The sequence below is a fragment of the Cibotium barometz genome, chromosome 1, assembly GCF_041138505.1.
Source record: "Cibotium barometz isolate CiBa-2024 chromosome 1, ASM4113850v1, whole genome shotgun sequence".
Taxonomy (NCBI): Eukaryota; Viridiplantae; Streptophyta; class Polypodiopsida; order Cyatheales; family Cibotiaceae; genus Cibotium; species Cibotium barometz.
Window position 1 is genome coordinate 76,298,809 of NC_141046.1, and position 23,711 is coordinate 76,322,519.

Below are 23,711 nucleotides of genomic sequence, written 5' to 3' on the forward strand. Positions count from 1 at the left end.
CACTATGCCAAACACTTCCTAACAAAATATTTGCTAAGGCCCTCACGCTCTAGATCAAATTCATCTTGCCTAGAGTTGTGGACCCAAATCAGTTTCGGTTTGTTCAGTGCTGCTCAACATCCACTGTGGAGGAATAGATTATGAGATGGTCCTCAATCAACCTTATATGCTACTCAACCTTGATTTGGATAAGGCATATGACAACTTCGGATGGGACTTTATGCTTACGGTTCTAAATAGAATGGGTTTTGGACGTGCCCCGGTGGGGATGGTCCAAGCCTTACTATGTTGGTAAATGCTAATTCTTCATTAATGGGATGGCGGCGTTGGGGATTGTGTCTTGCAAAGTTCTATTAGATAAGGATGCCCGCTAGTTCCTCTTCGTTTCTCAGCTACTGCTATTATCGAACCCCTGCTTGCAAATGTCCGGTACTTCCAAGAGAGAGGCCTCATTAAGGGACTCCCTCTCCGAGAGGGAGATCACGAGATGGCCACTAAAATCTTCGTTGATGAGACAACAGTTCAATTTTAGTTTATGAGGAGGCTAACATTGACACATTCTTGCAGGTAGTGTATGAGTTCTGTCAGCTTTCAAGCTCGATCAACAACACATATAAAGCAGAGGCTTTGCTGCTAGAAAGAGAAGATCATAAACCCTAGGACCTCAAGTTTGGATTTAAATGGATTCCACACGGCATAACCCTTAGGTTGCTAGGTTGTCCCACTACCATTGGGGTTGACATCAACAAATAAACAAAGTTTTATTGGTTGTTCCCGAGACTGCAAGGAAAGATAGCCGCTGGAGCAATCCTTCGTCGCTGGGAGATTGGTGGTCCTCAAGCATGTCTTATTGTCTTATGTGGTTTGTCTAGCCTCATACTGTGCCCTCAATACAACAGACTGGGCCAAGGTAGATAAATTGTTCAGGGATTTTCTACTCATGAGACAAGGGGTGGCATGTAGTCCCGTGGGAGGAAGTATGCTCGCCTAAGCAAAAAGGTGGACTGGGAATCACTAACATGACTATGAAAGCCAAGACCCTGACACTCAAGTGGCTGCAGAGAATTGAAACTTCTTTGACCTTGGGGTGTAATCACCATACACTTCATTCAGCATGCTAAGGGATTGCTGCTGGGACAATGGTTGAACTTGTCATGGCGGCACACAGGCTCGCTACTACTACGGGGGTAAATAAAAAATCAAGCACTCCGCTCTATTGCAAGAGTTGGTGGTGGGATGGCAAGAAATTCTTTCATCACTGTGGTGGATCGGTCAATGACCCCTCACTCGAGATGGAGCCCTAGGAGAGCATCTGGTGGTTATTATGTAACATGGAGGGTGGTAAGCCGCAGGGATTGTTACATGGTAGTAAACTCCACAAGAAGGGCATACAAACATGAAATGATTTGTGGGATAACAAATCAACCCAGTGGCTTGATTGGGAAGACATCACCCGATAGTTTGGCCTATCCAATTTATCCCTTTTGGTGCTGAAGCGCTTCCCCCACGATGGGCAACTGTTGTGTTCCTGAAGCTAGAGATCTGGTTTACCAACTAGGCATCAGACACAGGGAAACCACTCCCAGATATGAAAGGAGCTAATATTCACACTTGCCAAGCCAATTGGTTTGGCACACTAGGCCACAAGTGGAATCTTCCCAATACTATGGAAATATGGGCTCGACGCACAGATGCAATATGGACAGCCATCCTGAATCGATGTCTTTCTTTGGTGACTCCTGCACCAAAAACTCCCCACACAGGACAAGCTAGCTAACAGAACCCCAATCTCACCGCTCTACCTTTTCTGTATAACACACATAAGAAAACTGCCTTCCACACATTTTGGGCCTGCCCAAGTGCCCAGACGATGTGGAAAGGCACCAGGAGGTGGCTTGAAGTCGAGGAACCCAACACCAGTTTACCTGGAAGCAGGCCCTGCTGGGCGATGCTAAGCACCTCAACCTTGCCCTAGCGACCATCTGGCCCTAGATTTGCTACAATGTTCTCTATCAGCTCTGGATATCTAGAAATAAGTTAGTATTTCATCGATGCCCGCACATGCAATGCCCAGGGTGGAAGCTAGATACCTTCCTAGCTGAACTAAGGATTCTCACACACCCTTACAACTCAGAGCTCCTTGACAATGCTAAAGATATCTGCTATGACTGCTACGTGTTGCCACATGCGATATTTCCCCTTTTGTTGTAACTAAATCTTATTAATATAAATACATCTTCTCTCAGAAAAAAAATAGTTGGATTTTACATCCAACTTCATCGGTGCCCGCACATGCAATGCCCTAAGTGGAAGCCAGATACCTTCCTAGCTAAACTAAGGATTCTCACAGACCTTTATAGCTCATAGCTCCTAGACAATGCTAAAGATATCTACTATGACTAGTACATGTGTTGCCACATGCGATATTTCCCCTTTTGTTGTAACTAAATCTTATTAATATAAATACATCTTCTCTCCAAAAAAAGAAAAAAGTTGAATTTTACATCCAACCCACTTAGGATAAGGAGGACTCCAATTGACCTCTCGAGACCACGTCAAGGCCCGCTAGCCTAACAAGCGAGCTCTTAGCAACACGTCCTACTCTGAGAGACCCCCCCTCCCCCCCAAAAAAAAAAACAAAAAACAAAAACACACCAACCTTCGCTCCATTCCCAGCCTTCCCTTCTCAACCTTGGATGCTCTCCCCATCCTGCATTCCTTGGACAAACCTGTAGTGCCCGATTATTGCAATGGGACTCTCGACTGGCCCTTCTACCACACTGGAAAGAGCCCTTCTGACCTCTCTTATTTGGTGAGAGTGAGCCACACTTTTTTCTTTATGTACATGGTCTCACACTCTTGCTTCTACTTTCATTCAATCCACCCTAGAGTGCTTCAAACAAACAATCATCTTTTCACAATCTCAATTTGGTAGTATTGTTTAATTTTTAAGTCTTACAACTTTCAAACGGGTGTTCACATAGAGCTACAGGCCTTTTGCTGACATGCTTTTGTTGTATTTTGAAGTTATTGTTGTATGATCCATAACCCCCAAAAAAAAAAAAAAAACTTAGATGTTGCTAATGTGTGCAATGAGAATCGCCAATGGGAACATCTAAGAACAATTTTGAAACGAGTGCTCACCATGTACGTACGTTGTCACATACACTATATATCTGGTAACACTACACTATCTTCCACTTTCAACACTCTACACGGTCCTTCACTTTAAACACTGAAAGTGCTCATCTAAATATGGGAAACGGTGGATTCCTCTATTATTATGATTTTAAGGAGAGACCTGTGCCACCTCTCTGCCATACCATCTGTATGGGCTTTTTTCTCTCACTCATACATACTCTCAGGCGGTCCTCTTACCCTCTTACCCCTTAGGTTGAAGGGGCCGCCTTCAACAAGATCATGATCTCCTCCGGCGGCCATATGTGGGAGTGGCTCTTGGAGGGACTTATTCACCTGATTCCCAAGGAGGGAGATAATCTTTTGGAGGTATAATAGTGGCGCCCCATCACCCTCCTTGGAAGTGCCTACAAAATCCTCTCCAAAGCCATCAGCCGCCGCCGCCGCCTCGAACCTCACCTTCCCATCTTGATCCATGGAATAGGAGCATCCTAGATAACATTGGCACCTTCTGGGCAACCATTAGAGCTCGCAAGATCAACTTAACTCATAACTTTTTCAAATTTGTGCAAAGCTTGCTCAAATTTGTGGGAGAAGAGAAGAATCTTCTTCAAAAAAATTTAAGTTTTAGTTGTATTTTGCAAAATTTATAGAGAAATGCATTCTCAAAATGGTCAATTTCCTCTTCAAATTACAATGAGAAGGTTTTCAATCCGACTCAATAAAATGTATTTCCCGAACACTGCTTGGAAGGTTTTCTTTCTCACACACATTTCGTCCCCACAACCCCTCTCTCGGTGGCCCCTAGACCTCTAGTGGTGCCTCTTCACGGAGGCATGTTCCCACCACGGTCTCAGCTCCTTCGAGGAGACCACTCTGCAACCAATTTGACTAGAGCTTGAGGTCACCTCAGGCCTTCTCTCTCCCAATTGCTTCTGACCAAGGAAAGACTTCACCAACCCTTGATTTGGAACCCCCTCTTGAGGATGCCCAATGACCACCCCTTGGGTGCTCGCTCCCACATTGCCTTGGGGGTGGCCTCAGCATTAGTCCCCTCACCTCTGGGGGAGAGGGCTAGCTTTAGGAGACTCCCCCAGAGACAGGCAATGGAATCCAAGGCAAAGATCAAGTTACCATTGCCATCGACTCAGCCATCCCTCGACTGGCATAATCCCCTCTCGGATCCCCCCCCCTCCCCCTCGGCAGAGTGGCTCGGAGCCTTCACTTGTCATATCTCCCTTGCAATCTTCGGTTCAAACGAGGGACCGTGTGCTCATTTTTTCAGGTTTTCGAGGGACATCTGACCCTCTTCCCCACCGAGGGCTTCAACAATGGCTCACCTCAGTGGGCGAGATCATCCCTAGTGCATTGACCCTCCCCTCGCTAAGGACACCTCTTTATGGCTATGGCTCTTGGAAAGCTGACATTATAGGCATGATTTCAAGCTAATGAGATTCATTGGAAGCAAAAGTGAATTAGGTTTTAATACAAAAGAACAAGGAATTTTTTATCAAAGATTAATAAAATATGAATTGGTTGACTCATGTTCAAGGTTACTTCATTTTTAGGAATACCTCAATAATAAGCAAATCCATGCTTTAAAACTTAGATGAGCATAGCTAACAAATAATCTTCAACCATTATATGGTAAAACACTTGTATAAAAGTAAAAACTTTTATGATAACAAAGCTAAGCTTATTGGGTTATTTTCTTTTCAATCCATTAAAAAATCTCATTAAACTTGAAGCAAGTTCAGTTTTTGGCCTTCAGCCCTTACTGATCCATGGGCTAGACATTATTACTGGTAGGTCACCTTGTGCTAGCAAGTGGAAGGCTTGGAAAAGCTGTTACTTGATTAGCATACATAAAACAAGGTTATGCAAATATTTTTTAGAGTATGTAGAATTAAGAGAACAATGACTAGCATCAAAAGGCTCAAAACTCATTAAGAAGAAGCCAAACAACCAAAGAGGGAAAGGCCCTCCTGAGAGTAGGCTAAAGAGCAAAGGAAAAACTCAAGCACCAAGAGACTTCACACATGCTTGCAAAGTTTGGTCCCAATCGAAGCATGTTTGAAAACGATGGCCACGCAAGGAAGAATTCATATAAATCACTCCAACCTTGTGAGGCGGCAATTTTTAGCCACTCTATCTAATCAAGCACCATCGCAAGCTAGCACCTTCATAACTATTTGATGGATTTGTAGAACATGGTGTAAAATGACACTAAGAGACTCAAACCTTCGGAGTCATACCTATTTAAATTCAAACATCACATTCAAAGACTGACCTAATTGAATGTCATTACAAGATTGCTTCTGTAGAAGGAAAAGGACATACACTATGACAGCTTGAGGCTATTAAAAACCAATGAAAGAACTGTGATCAATAAGAGATTTAAGATTCTTGAGCAATACAGTTGACTATGAACCAATAGACTCCAAAACGCCCATCAGTCAAATCCATTGGAAAATTTGCTATAAAACACGTCACAAGAGGGAATAACTGTTGCTCGCAAATAGGTGGCTACCAGCATACCTACTGAGACAGACATAATGAAAACAAAATACTATTTTGCTTTCTCCAACCAAGTAGGGGATTCGTAGATGGATTTGAATCTTGCATGCCCAGTGTTTTAGCATAAGTGAATAGAACCCACGTCAGGACATACAAATCTAGACAGTTCTGATAAGTATATATACCTAGATGAATCCAGGAACATGCCCAAATTCACCTTTTAGGAACATGCATGTTATATGCTCATGGTAGTCAACCCACAAGACTATATAACTATGAACTCCATTATGCATAGTATGGACTAGATACTACAACATCCCCACTAACGTCATCAGTTCTGACGAGTATATTTATTCTTCAACCTTTCCAGCATTTTTGGGCTGAGTGTTTGTATTCATTTCACCGTAATCCAATAATCCAACTTCACACAGCCAGTTGGTCTATTTCATCTTAACAAGAGTAACATCCGAGGGGAGGTTAGCATGTGACTGCAAAAGCAAGCTCGAATAAACTTAACAGCAACACAATAAATTCAGTTAACTTTAAAGAAATTCATACAGCTAAAAACAGTATTATGTTGGAAAGTAAATGAGATGAAGACAAATTCTATTAGTTAACTATAGACAACAACCAATAGGCAGCTTTACAAATCAAGTGTTTTCATGTGTACAAGGCATAGCTCTTTGCATGTGCCAATGCACAACTTTAGAACCCAAGGTCATTTTGTGGATGTTTGAACCATGCCTTTCTTCCCTCCATTCTTGCAAGATTTCTGCATACTTCAAGGTCTGGATATGCAGAACTGTTGTTCTACATTTGCTCCAGAGTTCCCGCTTCATTCATAAACGAAATCTTCAACTGCACAATAATATTGGCAGGGAAAGTACTCTTTGCAAATTTTGTAACTGCAGTTGTTCCCAAATGTAATTTGTAAGGCCGCTTACACAACAGCCATAAAATTACAAATGGGTGGGGGCTTGGAGATGAGGAACCCTCCAAGTGCAACAAACAGTTTAGAAGAAGCCCCCGACTGCAGTTATGTGTGTAAAGAGTCTTGCATGGGAACCATACTCGAAAAAACAAGGAGAACCAGTTTGAAAAAAGTAGTTGTCTTATGCCATACCACAATGGGACTTGTCAAAGAAGTGCCTGCTTTGCCTGGAAAAATGAACTAAATGATAATACAAAAAATGTTTAAAAGCTTTCTTGAAAAATAATGGTTAATCTTCTGGGTCCCTGCACCACTAATGCTCCTACGAGTGCATGCAACCAACATTCCTGAGCTCTGGTAAACGTTAACTTACAAAAAAAAAAAGGGCAGGACCATTTACTCCTATATATATATATGGACCTATGGTTCTGCAACGAGGCCTGTATATAGGAAAATTTCGGCTACCCCTCAAAAATTTACAGTCTAGTTAGGAAGAATGGCATGGAATCCTCGACTCCTCCTTTGAAACAAGTGAACTTACAGTCCAAGGCTGTGAGAGAGTAACTGAATTGGTAGAGGCAAGTAGGCCTTCTCTGTCCTCCACTGCATGACTAAGTACAGCATAATGTTCATTGACTCTCTCCCAAGCTTCTTGAGTGAAACGTTCAGCTGCCTGCATTGTGAACTCTAAAATCAGCTGCTGAAAAACAGTACCAGTTTTCTTGATATTAAGTAAGAGCTAAACCTGCACATGCAGGCACATGAGAGAGAGAGAGAGAGAGAGAGAGAGATCTTTTAATGTCATAGCCAAGCCAGAGAGAGAGAGAGAGGCAGAAAGAAAGGTAAAGTCTAAGCATCATGAGACCAAGAATAATACACGGTGACTGATAAAACTGTGATCAAAGATCTCGAAAATGCAACTAGAAAACATTAAGAAATACCCTAGAATCCCCTATAAGACAGAGTGTATCATCCATCAGAAACTGACGGGATTACATAGACGTCTTACTATCTCATTTAAAAACCCAATGAAATCAAGCAGGGTCCTCTGTGCCCATGGACATGTCTGACTGATCAATGTATCTGACAGCAAGTCTCTCCGGGAAACTCCCTCTACCGGATCTTAGGTATCTGACGTGCAATGCAGGTCACATGTGAGCACAGAGAGAGAGAGAGAGAGAGAGAGAGAGGTGGCTACTCAATTTAAATGCAACTTTGGTACCTCGTCAGGAGATTTGCAATCAACTGTTACGTCCTTGAAAAGAAGTTCCGCAGCAACAGACATGCCAACCCCTGTAAACCCAAGACGCCTCTTCTCCCCGATCTCCTTTTCAACCTTTATAACAGAGACCGCCATGTACACGAAGTAGAATTTATCAAAGTTACGAGAAAATAATAAGAAATATCAATGAGTAGTTATGCAAGCCAACCTTGGTCGGAGGAGGCATAACATCATAACAAAGAAGGGCCAAGGGGTACATATGCCCTGGAGCTTTTGAATGCTCAATGAGTCTCCTCAAGTTGTCAACAGAGCCAGCATCAAACAAAGCCTGCCAGACATACAACCAAAAGCCTCATTTGTGGCCTGTACAAATCGCCTAGTTATCGCAACAGTTCTGGAACATTTATACCACCAAACTTGCTTCTTTTTTATTTTTAAAAAAAATCAAAACACCCAGCAATGAGACTTAAAAAGCAATAAAAGAATAGTGCCATGGGATGAGTCATCTGTTTCTTTTAGGAAACGTGGCACCATCTTTTCTGGTGGTAATCTGGCTGGCCACCCCCTCCTTGCCAGGGAGGGATGCAACAAAATTCTGATTGCCAATACCTGCCACAGTTTACAGCCAAATCTGCTCATCATGCCTCTAAAACTAGCCATCCTGCCTAATGTTACAGGCTGGGTTCTGAAATACTCAATAACTTCCTACCGTGGCAAGCATTCTGAGGTACCCATCGTGAGGTTTAAACATTAAAACATGATGTGAAAAGCACGAATTAACCAGTTTATTCCCACAACACTCATGTAGCTGCATTGTGCAATCCAATAACAAACATTAGATAAACAGCTTGCCTAAATTGAAAGGATGCCACACATAAAGTCTATAAATTATCGCAGTACCACATGTAACCTAGGATGTTGCAACCTCTCATCTTTCAAGAAGAAACCATCAGCTCCCTTCCATAAACTGGGCTTTGAAAACACTTGTCGTATCGTATAGGCCTATGGTAGAGCCGATTGCTGAAAGCATCAGGCGCATCCAGCATCACACAACCCCACACCGCATGCACCCACCTAAAGCCCACCCCCCCTCCAACCCAACAAAACCCCCAAAAAACTCTGCATGCAGGCACATGTCACACCCCTTGATTAAAAGGTAAGTATGTTTCAGGTCAGAAAGCAGCCTCTTTACATCATTTGAAAGTTCTTGACAAAATATCATCGTCATTGCAAACTTTGTTGGATAAAGGTTTTATATCAATTATGATCCATGGAGCTGACACTTACCGGTTTCCACTTGAACGTAGCTGGATCAGGCCGATCTCGACCTCCACTCGGTGCCATCCAGATAAGTTGGCCTCCCTTCCTACAAGACAACCAAACCTTCTTAGTGTGAAGCCTTGAAAGTATAATTGATGCAAACATGTGGGAAAGTTTCCAGCAAAACCAGCCTACCTGGAAAGAACAAAAAACATCTGAGGTAGTTGTCTTACATGTTTCTATACTACTTTTTAAGACCTACCAAAACAAAACATATAAATGCAAGAAAACCAAGACTACAGGTCAGACGTCTAGTACTGTGAACATTCTAATCAAGGAGAGAGGTACAGCAGAAGACTCACAAGCACCACAATATATATCACGCCTCATTTTTGGCCAATAAAAGGACCGTTCTAATTTCTCAAGGGTGTTGTTGATACCTCTATGTCCTCCAACTAAGGAGTCATGGGTATCATGGAGAAGCGCTCATCGCTTTTCTCGAATGACATAGAGACGGTTCTTGAAGAACAATCAACCAATGGCCAGGCTTAAAAGTGAGGACCAAATTATACTGAGTACCAAACTCAGGGAAGTCAACATACTGGTCTTTCATGCTATCTAAGTCCTTTTCCATGATTTCGAGAATGGTAGACTCCTGCACTACCTAGATGCTAGACTTTCGACTAAGAGCATCTGCATCCAGGTTATGCTTACCAGGGATATACTCAATCATTCCTCCAAACTATTAGAAGAGTTGACTCCACCTAGCTTGCCGATCACTCCACTGGGCACTTGGCATGGTTTGAAGCCACTTAAGTGCTTGGTGGTATGTTTTTACTGTGAAGACTTGTCCATAAAGGAAAAAGGCTTCCAATGTTTCAGCATTGTGATCACACCCAAACGCTCTTTGTCATAAACCGAATAATCCTTTTCGGCGACATCCAACTTTCGACTATAGCAGGCCACAGGTCTATTGTCCTGCTGGAGAACTGCACCTATGGCAACATTACTTGCATCGATAATGACCTCAAAAGATTCATCCCAAGATGCTAATTTCAAAACAAGTACTTCTGAGCCAACTTTCTAAAGTGCACGGAATGCATCAAGCGCCTTGCTTGTGGACTGAGACTTTTTGTTTACGAGTCTTGACCCCCTTGAGCAAGTCGGTGAGAGGTGCTGCAAGGTTGGAAAACTGGTGAACATGGGTGCTATAGGCTTGACAAAGACCTACGAAAGAACGGATCTCTTGGGCAGTCAGTCCGAGGGATGTCCCAATCTAAGATTTCCTAAACCTTTGAGGGGTCCAGTCGAATCCCATCGAAACTGATGATATAGCCCAAGTATTGAACCTCTTTAACGCCGAAGATAGACTTTTTGGCGTTTATGTAGAGCCCATTATCTCACAAAAGTTGCAAGACTTTCTCCACGTCTTTCTCATGCTGCTCCGCAGTGGCCGAGTATGTCATCAAGAAAGATGAAGACACACTTACCAATAAGGACTGCGAAAATCCTGGACATCATTTTATTGAAGGTTGCGGGTGCATTTGTAAGCCCAAAAGGTACGACTACGAACTCGTAGTGACCACGCTCTGCGGACCTGATGGTAACCACTCTTGAGGTCGATCTTAGTGAAAAATTTTGCACCGTCTAAACGCTCCAAAATGTACTCAATCCTTGGCATAGGAAACTTATTCTTAATGGTGAGTTTATTCAATGCCCTATAGTCTACACAAAGGCGTGCAAACTTATCCTTCTTTTGGACAAATAGGATGGGTGGAGCAAATGGTGAGGAAGAAGGCTGAACGAATCCGGCTTAGAGGAGCTCAGATAACTGTCTTTCTAGCTTGCCCTCTAAAGTCTTAGAAAGACGATAGGGAAACCTGCTAGGAGGTTCTGATCCAGGACCAAATCGATATGATGGTCCTCAAGACGTGATGGAGGGAGATTAGGCGGAAGATCGTCCCTAAGCATAATGTCCCGATGTCTGGACAGGAGGTCTGCTAACTGTGGGGTTGAGGATGAGATAGGTGCTACCGATAAGGTAGAGACTGTCTGAGCCATAGTAGCAAGGGAACGCCGTTTCCACCCCTTGGGAACGGTGGAACGCATTCCCCCAAGGCTGAGATGCCTAAACCGGGTGGAACGTGCATGGGGGAACGATTTGGCATGGGAACGGCCAGGGGAACGTGGGGGAACGGTTACATGGAATGTTTGGCTGCCGTTCCCCCTTTGGGAAACGTTTTTTATGTTTGGCCAAGAAAAAAAAAAAGAGAAAAAGTGTATCTGTTGTTGCGATCCACTTGTGGATATTCTTGAAAGATGTACCCTATTGTGTCGCCTATCCGCATACTTCCTAGGTCCGTGCGACGTGCGTACTTGAGAGCTCTGAGTCACGAGTGAGATCCTCTCTCGAGTCTCTTTAGACTTCGACTCCTACTTTCCAAGGCAAGGCAGCAAGGCTACTTACTTTTCCCTCTCTCTTTCTCTCTCGTTTCCCCCTTACCGTTCCCCCTCGTTCTCGTTCCCCTTGTGGCCCGTTCTCGTTCCCCTGATAGGGCTTTCGTTCCCATTCTCGTTCTCGTTCCCGTTCTATTGCTACTATGGTCTGAGCACGGACATAAAGTAGTGCTCCTTTCGCTCCCTTGCGGATAGCTCGTCGGGCCTGGAGGTGTGAAATCAATGGGATACCAAGAATGCTTCTATCCCCATGAATCATGATGGCCTCACGAAAACCTTTACAGATAGTAAAAGTGTCCTGCCCCTAACCCGGAATAGGCTCATATTGATGAAACCACTAGATTCCTAAGATCATGTCACACCCCAAAAGAGGCGAGACAATGAAATCTCGTTGGAATGAGGCCTTCTGAACTTCAAAGGCAAACTAATGTGCCTTCTGAGATATATGGGTGCGGAGACCAGGTGTGAACCCGTCCACATCTAGATGATATGACACTAATGTGCAGCTCATCTTGTTAGCCAACTGGGGAGAGATGGCGTCCTCAGAACTGCCCATGTCAAACAGGACTACAAATTGCCAGCCCTTGGCAAAGCCATAAGCTCGGATGAGGCTTTTCTGCACAGCATCGCTCTCACCCTCCTACTTAGCATCAAATACCACGGATGGCATAGGATGCATAGAAGGTAAAAGATAAACCGCATTGGTGGTAGTAGGCGGGGCTAGAGGAGCTGGAGATGCTGTGGCAACTGTGGCAGAAGGTGCTTTGGAGGCTTGCTCCACTTGCCATTTGTGGTAATCCTTCTTACCATGCCCTATGATAAAACAGAAAAAACATCTGTTTTCTGACTGGTATTTCTTTTGCTCCTTTGGAGCAAGATAACCTCCAGTGATGCTTGCTTTAGCCTTTTTATCAAGGGTTTTCTTAGGCTTACATTCTTTATCCTTCTTACCCCTGAACTGGAGCTATTACTGCCATCCTTCTTAGCATCTTTAGAAGATGCATTACCTTTCCCTAACTGCGCAGCAGATTGCTGCTGCGGGGGTTTGGTACTGGACTGTGATGACTGCTTGGGCTTGCCTCCGTTCATCTTCATTTCTTCGTTTTGAGCGAGAGTCAAAGCTTGGTCATATGTACTGGGTTCAAAGTTGTGAACTGTGAACCGAATGTTGGGATCTAATCCACGAATGAATTGATCCATCTTGACTTGCGCAAATAGCCCTAACTGTTATGCTAAAGTGATAACCTTTCCGGAAAACTTAAGCACTGGAGATCCATTCTGTCTTGAGTCCATAGAACTCATCTGCCAGACCAGTCATAAACTGGGGCGGGAGAAATCTAGTCTTTAGGTCATGAACAAACGTATCCCAGCTAAAAGCTGTGACACCTGTGGTCTAGTCTGTATGAAGACTAGAGACCAATGCTGCCACCAAGGACTAATCAACTGCTAAATGATCACACTTACCATCATACTTACTAAAATTCGATGTAGTCGATGTCGCAGACTACTAGCTAGTGGCACCAAGGCTAGGGAAGCTGAAGAGAGGTGCTGGTATCTAAGATGCATGGCCTCCTTTTCCCTTTGGTGCTCGAGTAACATACGTTCTCGATCGAGCTCTCGTGGGTGCTCCCGAGCGACGAGTTCAGCCTGATGTTGGTCTTCTTCGATCTTGCTTTGGGCTTTCTCATAGTCTCGTCTCTCTCCTTTTTCTTGCTGCCTTCTTGCTTCAGCTTCTGATTTTTCTTGCTGCTTTCTTGCTTCAGCTTCTGCTTTTTCTTCTCTCCGTCTAGCCTCGTCTTCTCTTCTTTGTTGTTCCATCTGAAAGAAGAGGAAGATGTAGTCAGGGGTTGCTGGAGGCGAAGGAGGACGTGCTGCTGTTGGCTCCAAGAGTTGGAGATGCTCCATGAGAAGCTGGTTCTGAGCTCTGAGTACAACTATGGTGTCTGCTGTAGTCGGAAGAGTAAGGTCTCCTTCGAGGGAGACGTCTTCTGGCTAATGGGTACTCTCCTCTGTAGACATGACACTGAAGTCGGTGGTCGTGCCGGAACGCAATTTGACCATCCAAGGATGCCCTCACGCTAGGATACGGTGTGTGTGGACAAGCTGAATTTGATACCAGTGTAACATGCAGCGAAAGAATTCGTAATTTGAGGATCCTATCACACAAATGCTCACACCGTCTTCTAAATCCTGAGTTTCCCGGGTTTAGCAATCCACTTTAAGACTTCAAACTTTAAGAGATTTTGAGAGAGAGAGAGAGAGAGAGAGAGAGATGGAAACTGTACACCTTATGGGGTCCCGAACTACCCACTGAAGGGCCCCCTATCCCGTTACCGTAATAGTATTTGCTTTATTACTTTGAAGAGACTGACGGTGGACTGACAATAAGCCAAACGCAAGAGACTGACGGTGGACTGACAATAAGGGTACGGTGATTGGGACTGTTCTAGACTATGTATGAATGCTGAAAATGATTATGAATGCTGAGTTTTACCTTCACCAAGTGGCTGTAGCAAAACGATGCATATGAGGGTGCTGAAAGCTGGATGAATGCTGAAAACGCAAGAGGATCTGTAGGCTGAATGTGCCTCTGTCTTGGATAAAATACATAAATGATGTAAAAACGCCCAAAAAATGCTGAAAAATATGGGAATAATTCTGGATAAATACTGATGACTACTAGATGATATATGAAGGTTTCTGCAATGGTCTAGATGGCCTATATGCATATGGAATGAATGCTATGCATAAATGCACACATGTCCTGATGCAAACTCTAAGGCTTCTACTGACTCTACATGCATGAATGCATCTCTTCAAGTGGGTTAAGGGACTTGGACTGACTAACTGACTGTCTGTCTAAGGCTGAGAATGACCTACGTAGCTCGTGCCTGACTTATCCTGGACTAAGGATTACAATGGGGTCACGGCATACGACAATTATCATCCTAAAAAGGTACTAATAATGTACAATGTTGCACTGATGATGATGAGCCATCTTGTCACCATGCACTACAGTGCACAGTGCATGTGACATAAAATATCCAGAAAGTCCCTTTTTAGGGCCGGAAATAGTGTTGTTTCTTCACATGGATCATCATGAGGAGCATCACGGTCCCCTTTTTGGACTGCGAGGGGGGGTGTTAAAACAGTGAAGCCCTAAAAGGGCCTAAAAGGGGGATTTTTCTGGGTATTTTTATGTTTTATTAGGGGGGGTTTTTTTTGGGCTATTGGCCTACACCTTTTAGGCTGACCAACCAGCACCCCCCCCCCTCAATATATAAAGCCTTGCCTATCATTCATCATTGGCATACCACTTCATTGTCATTTCCGGTACCATATGGCCACTACACGAGACAGCAGCCCTCTCTACTATCATCAGCGTTTACATCTGCTGGTACAGGCCACCTACATCAAGGTTAACATCAACGTTTATGTCATGTGCACAGTGTGTATCTACCGTGTGCTACACACACGCAAGACTAGCTTCGAGGTTTGAGGAAGCTTGGAGCTAGGCAGGCTGATTGACGAGCTGAGTTAGGGATAGACTAACGAACGGGCGCCCAAGTGTGGACGCCCGATGATCGGCCAAGAGCCTATAAAAGGGTGGCCAAGGTTAGTCATTAGTCATATAGAGTCTCGCGAGATTTGTGAGAGCTCTATGGTCTGGAGCCTGGTTCTAGTGCAGACATGCACCTGCTTTACGCAGCCGAGGCCGGCAGCAATCTCGAGGCCTACGAGGGTAGCTTCGTGGCGGTATGGGACGTCGCGAGGAGAAGAGTGGTCGGTACATCAACCTAGTTAGCTCAGCTCGTGGCTCGGTGGGGACAGCCAAGACCGTGGGCTTGCCCACGGCTGTCATGGTTGGGAGGTGAGTCAGTTCTGCACCCCCTTCTTGTTGTTTGTTTGTTTGCAGGTTTCGAGTCTCGTACCAGGAGTGTTCCACGAGGAGATCCGGTGGGGTTTTGACAGTGGTATCAGAGCATGCCTCGTGAACGAGCAAGTCAGTAGGTAGAGAAGATGAGGTCGAAGAAAAGGTATGAGTTCAAGAAGCTTGCTGTTTTTTCTATGTATGCTGCTGTTTTTTCAGTTAGTATGTGCTTTTTCATCAAAGAAACCCGTGATGAGGGTGTAGGTAGATGGTAGGGTTGTTTTGCTTTGCAAGAAGAAGGCTGAAGGTGTTTGTGCACTCGCATGAACTGTTGAGAGAAAACAGAAAAAAAAAACACGTTTGCTTTTGGTTGCACGTGAGAGAGAGAGAGAGAGAGAGAGAGAAGGACACCGACTGTTGTATGCGCAGGGTCGGGTGCTGCTGGCCGGGTCTTGCACACGGGCAATGGGCATAGGCGTATAGGCGGGCATCACCAGTGCGCAGTCAACAGCACCAGCCAGGCAGATGAGAGCGCACGTGTGCTGTCGATGTGGCAGCGCAGGCAGGCACGCAGCCACACCTATGCGCACTCAGCAAAGCATGTGCGCAGCCTGCAGCGTGGACAGACAGCTATGCGCAGGCGGCCACACCTATGCGCTGGAGCAAGGCACGTGCACAAGCGGCAGCAAAAACACAAAAGCATACCAGCGTCGATTTTAGCTTTTGTTTTCTTTTGAAAAAAAAACAAACATACGCTGTGCTTTCGTTTTTTTTGGGTTAAACCTTATTAAAGGGTTTAAAGACCCACCTAAGGTTTAAAGATGTGTTTTTTTTTTTTTAGAAACCAGAATATATCTCTATCCATATATATATATATACATATTTATATATATATATATATATTATTTTATTTTTATTTTTTTTTTAACACACAAAAGCAAAAGCTCAAGTTGCTTTTGGGGAAGGTTATATAAACCTCTTAAGTGGGCTTCTTGCCACACATCTCTCAAGTTCTCAAGCTCTCAAGCTCTCAAGTTCCCTCGCACTTTTATTGTGCAAATATCGAATTTTCTCTCCACTTGCCCTCTTCGTGATGTCGACCCAAGAATCGGAGTTGGAGCCCCTTGTCGAACGTGAAGGCTTGCCGGCTACGGAAGATACCGATGCCAATCTTTTTGACGATTATGTGTCAAAATCAGATTTCCAAAAGTTCAAAGTTGCTCTAAAAGCTTCTTCTTCGGGACGTCAGGCATAAATTGCCGCCCAGATGCAAGCCTTGCAAAACTCCATCTCTCTCTTGACGACTACCCTCTCCACTCTTTCGCATATGGATACCTTGGCCTCTGCTTTAGGCCCCAACATTACTCCCGAACCGTTCGGAGGCGAGCAAAAGCAGCGTACCAAGGGGATCGTGGACACATGGCTACATAAGTGGCAGGTCCATTTTCAGTTTCACCCATATGATGATAGAAAAAAGATCCAGTTAGCAGCAGGTTTCCTCTCAGGCAAAGCTTTGCTTTGGTGGAAGGAACTCAATCCTAAGCCAACAACTTGGGCACAATTTGAAGACGTCTTCAAGAAGGAATTCCTCAAGAAAGAGGATGATTATGATGTTGTTACCCGGTTTACTGCTTTGACCATGACCTCGCAGCACCTCACTTATGAGGTCTACCTCCAGAAGTTTAGGGACTTGCAAATGAAAGCTACAAAGCTCGTATCTATGATGATACAATGGTTTCTTCAAAAGGTTAAAAGCCGTTACCGTGCAGGAGAACAAGCATAAAAGAAAGTTCTCCGCACCTATGGTTAACACAACTGAAGGAAATTCTTCCAACCTTCGAAGAATCAAAGTTCGACACCAGCGAAGAAGAAACGACACATGCGTAACGAGTGCCCAAAGCAATACGGTGCAAAGACCAACGCAGGACCCAAGCCAAAGGCAACTAATCAGTTGTCTTTGACAGGTACGTCAGTTACTGTACTTTCTCGCCCTAGTACATGTTCTGATTGTCTGTTCAACTCTAAAGTATTTAGCTTGCATGATCTTCTCCGAGTTTATGGAGAAGTGAATGGCCATAGAATTCACATTCTTCTACACCCTGGCAGCGCACACAATTTTCTTAACTACAAACTTGTGCAAAAATTGAGTCTTGATACGACACTGAGCGATCATACCTATGAGGTACGCTTACCTGCGGGAAGGCAAGTATGGGATCGAAAGGTGGAGATGCTACCAATCTCGATTCAGGACTACAAAGATACTCTGGAATGCTATGTTATGCACCTAGAAAATGTAGACTTGTTATTAGGGATTGAGTGGTTTAAGACTCTTCAAGTCCAAATGGATTGGTCTAGTCATATTTTTTCTTTTCAGCATAAGGACACCCAGTATGGTATTTTAGGTGATTGTATACATCCCTCTCAGGGACCTCTTGTAAATACAGTTGATTTTGGAAATATAATGGATTCTTCTTTGTATACCGCTTTCCATTGTGTATTGATTCCACTTTCTTCATTTCTCATACCTTCTATGGATGTCAATGAATTAAGTGTATTTAAAAGCAAAGAATTACAGAAGATACTTGATTCGTTTCAAGATGTATTTCCTAAGGAACTGCCATCGCGTTTACCACCTGAAAGGGCAGTAGATCATCGTATTGATTTGATCCCTGGTTCCCATCTTGTCAGTATTCCACCTTACAAGATGAGCCAAGCTGAGAAAGATCAGTTGGCTAAACAACTCAAAGATTATTTGAGGATGGGCCAGATCCGTCCAAGTAAATCACCTCGGGGTGCACCTGTGTTGCTTAGGAGAAAGAAAGAAAACACCTGGAGAATGTGTATAGATTACAAGACATTGAAAAAGCTGACAATTAAGAACCGTTATCCTCTCCCTAGATCAGATGACCTGATTGACCGGTTAGCAGGAGCGAAATATTTCAGGAAGATCGATTTGTGTACTGGCTATCACCAGATACGTATTCGTGAAAGGCATGTCGAAAGAACTGCCTTTCGGACTAGGTATGGCCATTACGAGTTTCTCGTATTACCTTTTGGGTTAACCAATGCTCCAGCCACTTTCCAGCAAATGATGAACGATCTTTTTCGTGAACATTTGGGGAAATTTGTGGTGGTGTTCCTGGATGATATTTTGATATATAGTCGTACTCTTGAGGATCATGTTAGACACCTCACGATTGTCTTATCTATTTTAAGACAGAATCGACTATATGCTAAGTTAAGTAAATGTGAGGTTTTTATGACAGACATCAGGTACTTGGGACACAAGATCACTAGAGATGGATTGAGCATTGACTATGACCGAGTACAGAAGGTGCTGGACTGGCCTATACCGCAAACCGTGAAACAACTTCGTTCTTTTCTCGATTTTGTTGTTTTTCTTCGGAAATCTATGCGGAAGGACTCTCAGCTCACACTACCGATGATCGACTTATTGAAAGGTCGTGGACGTAAGTCAAATCAGCCTATCACTTGGAATAACGATTTGGATATGGACTTCAGACTTTTGAAAGATAAATTACCCGATCCTAGTAGGCCTTATGTTCTTGAAACTGATGCCAGTGACTATGCCATCGGGGCTGCTCTATTTCAAGATAGTAGACCGGTTGCTTTTGAAAGTAAAAAGAAGGACGACACTCAATCTCGTTGGCCAACCCTTGAGAAGGAGCTTTATGCTGTGATTCATGCCCTCAAGGTTTGGAGACATTATTTATATGGCTCCAAGTTTGTGGTATTGACTGATCATCAGTCAATCAAGTATGTGTGTGATGCGGATGATTTGAGAGAAAAGAAAGCTCGTTGGGTTGAGTTAATGCAAGATTTTAATTTTGAGATCCATTATCGGAAAGGGTCCACGAATAGTGTTGCAGATGCGCTTAGTCGAATTTGAGAGGTGAATACTTTGTCGTTCACCGAGATTTCTACTCACTTATTTCAGTCATTGAGGGGGCTTTGCAGGACTGATAGTTATTTTGGTCTATTTTGACAAAAGATCCAGGAGGGGAGCTCACTGATTGACCAAGACTCAATGTCTGAGCAATCTACCATTCAGGCTGCCGGTGGCCAGTGGATGATTCGGAATGGTTTACTATTCCGTAATGACAAAATTTGTGTATCACAGATCCCAGATATTAGCTCTAAGATTCTTAAGGAGTGTCACGACGCCCTTCTGCTGGACACCCTCGGGTACATAGGACGCTATTGTTAGTAAAACACACTTTTTATTGGCCAAAGATGAAAGGGTATGTAGAAGATTATGTTCTCAAGTGTCAAATTTGTCAGGCAAATAAAGCTGAACGCTTTAGATAGGCTGGGTTGTTGCATCCTTTGCAAATCCCAGGTAATAAATGGGAAAGTATTTCCATGGATTTTATTACCGGATTACCAAGAACACATCAAGACCACGATTCTATTTGGGTTGTGGTAGATCGCTTGACAAAAATGGCTAGATTTTTACCAACCCGGAAAACTATTACAGCTTAGACTGTACGGGTTACCGCAGGACATAGTCAGTGATAGGGACTCTAAGTTTACGAGTGATTTTTGGAAACTTGTTTTTGAGAAGTTGGAAAAAACTTTGAATTTGAGTTCCTCATATCATCCTCAATCTGAGGGCCAGACTGAAAGAGTGAATCAGATTTTGGAGGATATGCTTCGAGCATATGTATCCAAAAGACAGAGTTCATGGGAGGATTATCTTCCTATGTTAGAATTTGCATATACAAGTACTAAGCATACGAGTACAGGTTTTAGTCCTTTCATGCTTATGTATGGTTTTCAACCTAGATCACCTGTTACAGTAGGATTATCAGGACTTCAGCATGATGCAGCACGTAATTTTTTTGCACGATATGCAAGAAATGTTACAAGTTGCGAAGGAATCTATTAGAAGTGCTTAAGACCGGGACAGATTTTATTTTAATAGACATCGTTCACCCAGAGAGTTGCTCTGAAGGAACAATGGTGTATTTGCAAGTTCCGAAAGATTCCGAGACTTTACGGACAAGTCGATCTCCGAAATTATCCCCTAGATACTGTGGACCATTTCGTATTACACGAAGGATTGGTTCAGTTGCATATGAATTAGATTTGCCTTCTCATGTGAAAGTTCATCCAGTATTTCATGTTAGTAGACTTAAGGAAGTACTGGGTGGAACTGACCAGTTAGTTACTCCTCAAGAAATCATAGATGTCGAGGACATGACATTTGTTCCGCACGAACCTGAAAAGATTCTTGAATTTCGTGAAAGAAGATTGCATAATACGCTTATCAATCACGGAATACAAGATCAAATGGAAGGATCGTGTTGAGGAGGACGCTACATGGGAGACATTGCCTACTCTTCAGAGAGATTACCCTGGCTTTTTAGTGAGCTCTTAGAGGAAGGGGAGTATGTCATGTGCACAATGTGCATCTACCGTGTGCTACACGCACGCAAGACTAGCGTCAAGGTTTGGGGAAGCTTGGAGCTAGACAGGCTGATTAACGAGCTCAGTTAGGGATATACTAACGGGCGGGCGTCCAAGTGTGGACGCTCGATGACCGGCCAAGAGTCTATAAAAGGGTGGCCAAGGTTAGTCATTAGTCATATAGAGTCTCGCGAGATTTGTGAGAGCTCTATGGTCTGGAGCCTGGATCTAGTGCAGACGTGCACCTGCTTTACGCAGCCGAGGCCGGCAGCAATCTCGAGGCCCGCGAGGGTAGCTTCGTGGCGGTATGGGACATCGCGAGGAGGAGATTGGTCAGTACGTCAACCTAGTTAGCTGTCATGTGCACAGTGTGTATCTACCGTGTGCTACACGCACACAAGACTAGCTTCGAGGTTTGGGGAAGCTTGGAGTTAGGCAGGCTGATTGGCGAGCTGAGTTAGGGATAGACTAACCGGCGAGCACCCAAGTATGGACGGGTGGGCGCCCAAGTGTGAACGCCCAAAGACCGGCCAAGAGCCTATAAAAGGGTGGCCAAGGTTAGTCATTAGTCATACAGAGTCTCGCGTGATTTGTGAAAGCTCTATGGTCTGGAGCTTGGATCTAGTGCAGACATGCACCTGCTTTACGCAACCGAGGCCGGCAACAATCTCCAGGCCCGCGAGGGTAGCTTCGTGGCGGTATGGGACGTCGCGAGGAGGAGATTGGTCGGTACGTCAACCTAGTTAGCTCAGCTCGTGGCTCGCTAGGGACAGCCAAGACTGTGGGCTTGCCCACGGCTGTCATGGTTGGGAGGTGAGTCAAGCCTGCACCCCCATGTTGTTTGTTTGTTTGCAGGTTTGGAGTCTCGTACCAGGAGCGTTCCACGAGGAGATCCGGTGGGGATTTGACAGTGGTATCAGAGCATGCCTCGTGAACAAGCAAGTCGGTAGGTAGAGAAGATGACGTCGAAGAAAGGTATGTGTTCAAAAAGCTTGCTGTTTTTCTGTGCATACTGCTGTTTTTCAGATTTAGTATGTTGTTTTTTTATCATAGGAACCCATGATGATAGCGATTGTGGTCTAGAAAGGGTTGTTTGCTTTGCAAAGAAGAGGAAAGATGTTTTGAACTGTATAAACAGTTTCAAGTGAGAGAAAACAAAAAAAAAGCATGTTCGTTTGTTTTGGTTGAACAAGAGAGAGAGAAAGCGCGAGAGGCGATCGTGGCATCTGGTCGTACTGGGCGTTGCAGGTGGGCAGGCGTTTAAGCAGTTGTGCCTATGCAGGCGGCCAGGCCTACGTAGGTGGCCTTGCTAGCGGGCGCCTAGGCCTATGTAGGCAGGCGCCTAGGCCTACGTAGCCAGGCGGCAGGCGCCTTGGCCTACGCAGCCAGGCGACCAGACTGGCGGGCGCCTGGGCCTATACAGCCAGGCGGCCAGGCCTGTGCAGGCGGCCAAGCCTAGGCGTAGGCCGGCGCAGGCCGCCCTGGACACTTGAGCATAGGTGGCGCCGGCAGGAAGGCTGGCGAAGGCAGCCCGATAGATGACGTCAGCAACGCAGGCAACGTTTGTGTGTCAAAAACGGATTTCCAAGAGTTCAAAGTTGCTCTCGAAGATTCTTCTTCGGAACGTCAGGCACAAATTGCCGCTCAAATGCAAGCCTTGCAGAACTCTCTCTCTCTCTCTTGACCACTACCCTCTCTACTCTTTGAGGTATGGATACCTTGGCCTCTGCTTTAGGCCCCAACATTACTCCGGAACCGTTCGGGGGCGAGCAAAAGCAGCGTACCAAGGAGATCGTGGACACTTGGCTACATAAGTGACACGTCCATTTTCAGTTTCATCCATATGATGATGGAAAAAAGATCCAGTTAGCAACAGGTTTCCTCTCAGGCAAAGCTTTGCTTTGGTGGAAGGAACTCAACCCTAAGCCAACAACTTGGACACAATTCGAAGACGTAGGAATTCCTCAAGAAACAGGATGATTATGATGTTGTTGCCCAGTTTACAGCTTTGACCATGACCTCGCAGCACCTCACTTATGAGGTCTACCTCCAGAAGTTTAGGGACTTGCAGATGAAAGCTACAAAGATGGATCCCACTACTCATTTGGGGTTCTTCGTAGCTGGTTTACCAAACTCATATCGTTTACAAGTTAAAAATAGCAAATGCAAAACATTGGACGAGGCCATTCATTCAGCTCGTATCTATGATGATACAATGGTCTCTTCCAAGTCGAAACCCATTACCGAGCAGGGGAACAAGCATAAACGAAAGTTCTCTGCACCTATGGCTAACACGACTGAAGAAAAGTCTTCGGACCAACCTTCGAAGAATTCAACTTCGACACCAACGAAGAAGAAACGACCCCTTAGGGCTTTAAAGCTCAAGAAGGAAGGACGTTTTATCTGCGAAGAAAAAGGACACATGCGTAATGAGTGCCCGAAGCAAAAGGGTGCAAAGGCCAACGCAGGACCCAAGCCATAGGCAGCTAATCAGTTGTCTTTGACAGGTACGTCAGTTACAGTACTTTCTCGCCCTAGTGCATGTTCTGATTGTCTGTTCAACTCTAAAGTATTTGGCTTGCATGATCTTCTCCGAGTTTATGGAGAAGTGAATGGCCATAAAATTCACATTCTTCTAGACCCTGGCAGCTCACACAACTTTGTTAACTACAAACTTGTGCAGAAATTGAGTCTTGATACGACACCCAGCGATCATACCTATGAGGTACGCCTACCTGCGAGAAGGCAAGTATGGGATCGAAAGGTGGAGATACTTCCAATCCAGATTCAGGACTACAAAGATACTCTGGAATGCTATGTTATGCACCTAGAAAATGTAGACTTGTTATTAGGGATTGAGTGGTTTAAGACTCTTCAAGTCCAGA

General features: G+C 44.4%; 1 protein-coding gene across 4 annotated transcripts in view; it reads right to left on the bottom strand.

The window, feature by feature from the left end:
* Positions 1-6,244: 6,244 nt before the first annotated feature.
* ATS1 (phospholipid/glycerol acyltransferase family protein) overlaps positions 6,245-23,711 on the bottom strand; it is a 29,797-nt gene continuing 12,330 nt past the window's right edge. For 2 of the 4 annotated variants that reach the window (XM_086806395.1, XM_086806416.1), the window contains exons 9-12: positions 9,096-9,174; positions 8,017-8,136; positions 7,809-7,922; positions 6,245-7,259 (exon numbers count right to left, since the gene is read on the bottom strand). In XM_086806395.1, the coding sequence (XP_086662521.1) occupies positions 7,074-7,259; positions 7,809-7,922; positions 8,017-8,136; positions 9,096-9,174 (499 nt within the window). In that variant the 3' untranslated portion in view covers positions 6,245-7,073. Of the gene's footprint in view, positions 7,260-7,808; positions 7,923-8,016; positions 8,418-9,095; positions 9,175-23,711 lie in introns of all 4 variants that reach the window. The other 2 variants (XM_086806404.1, XR_015267098.1) reach the window with 2 other exon arrangements.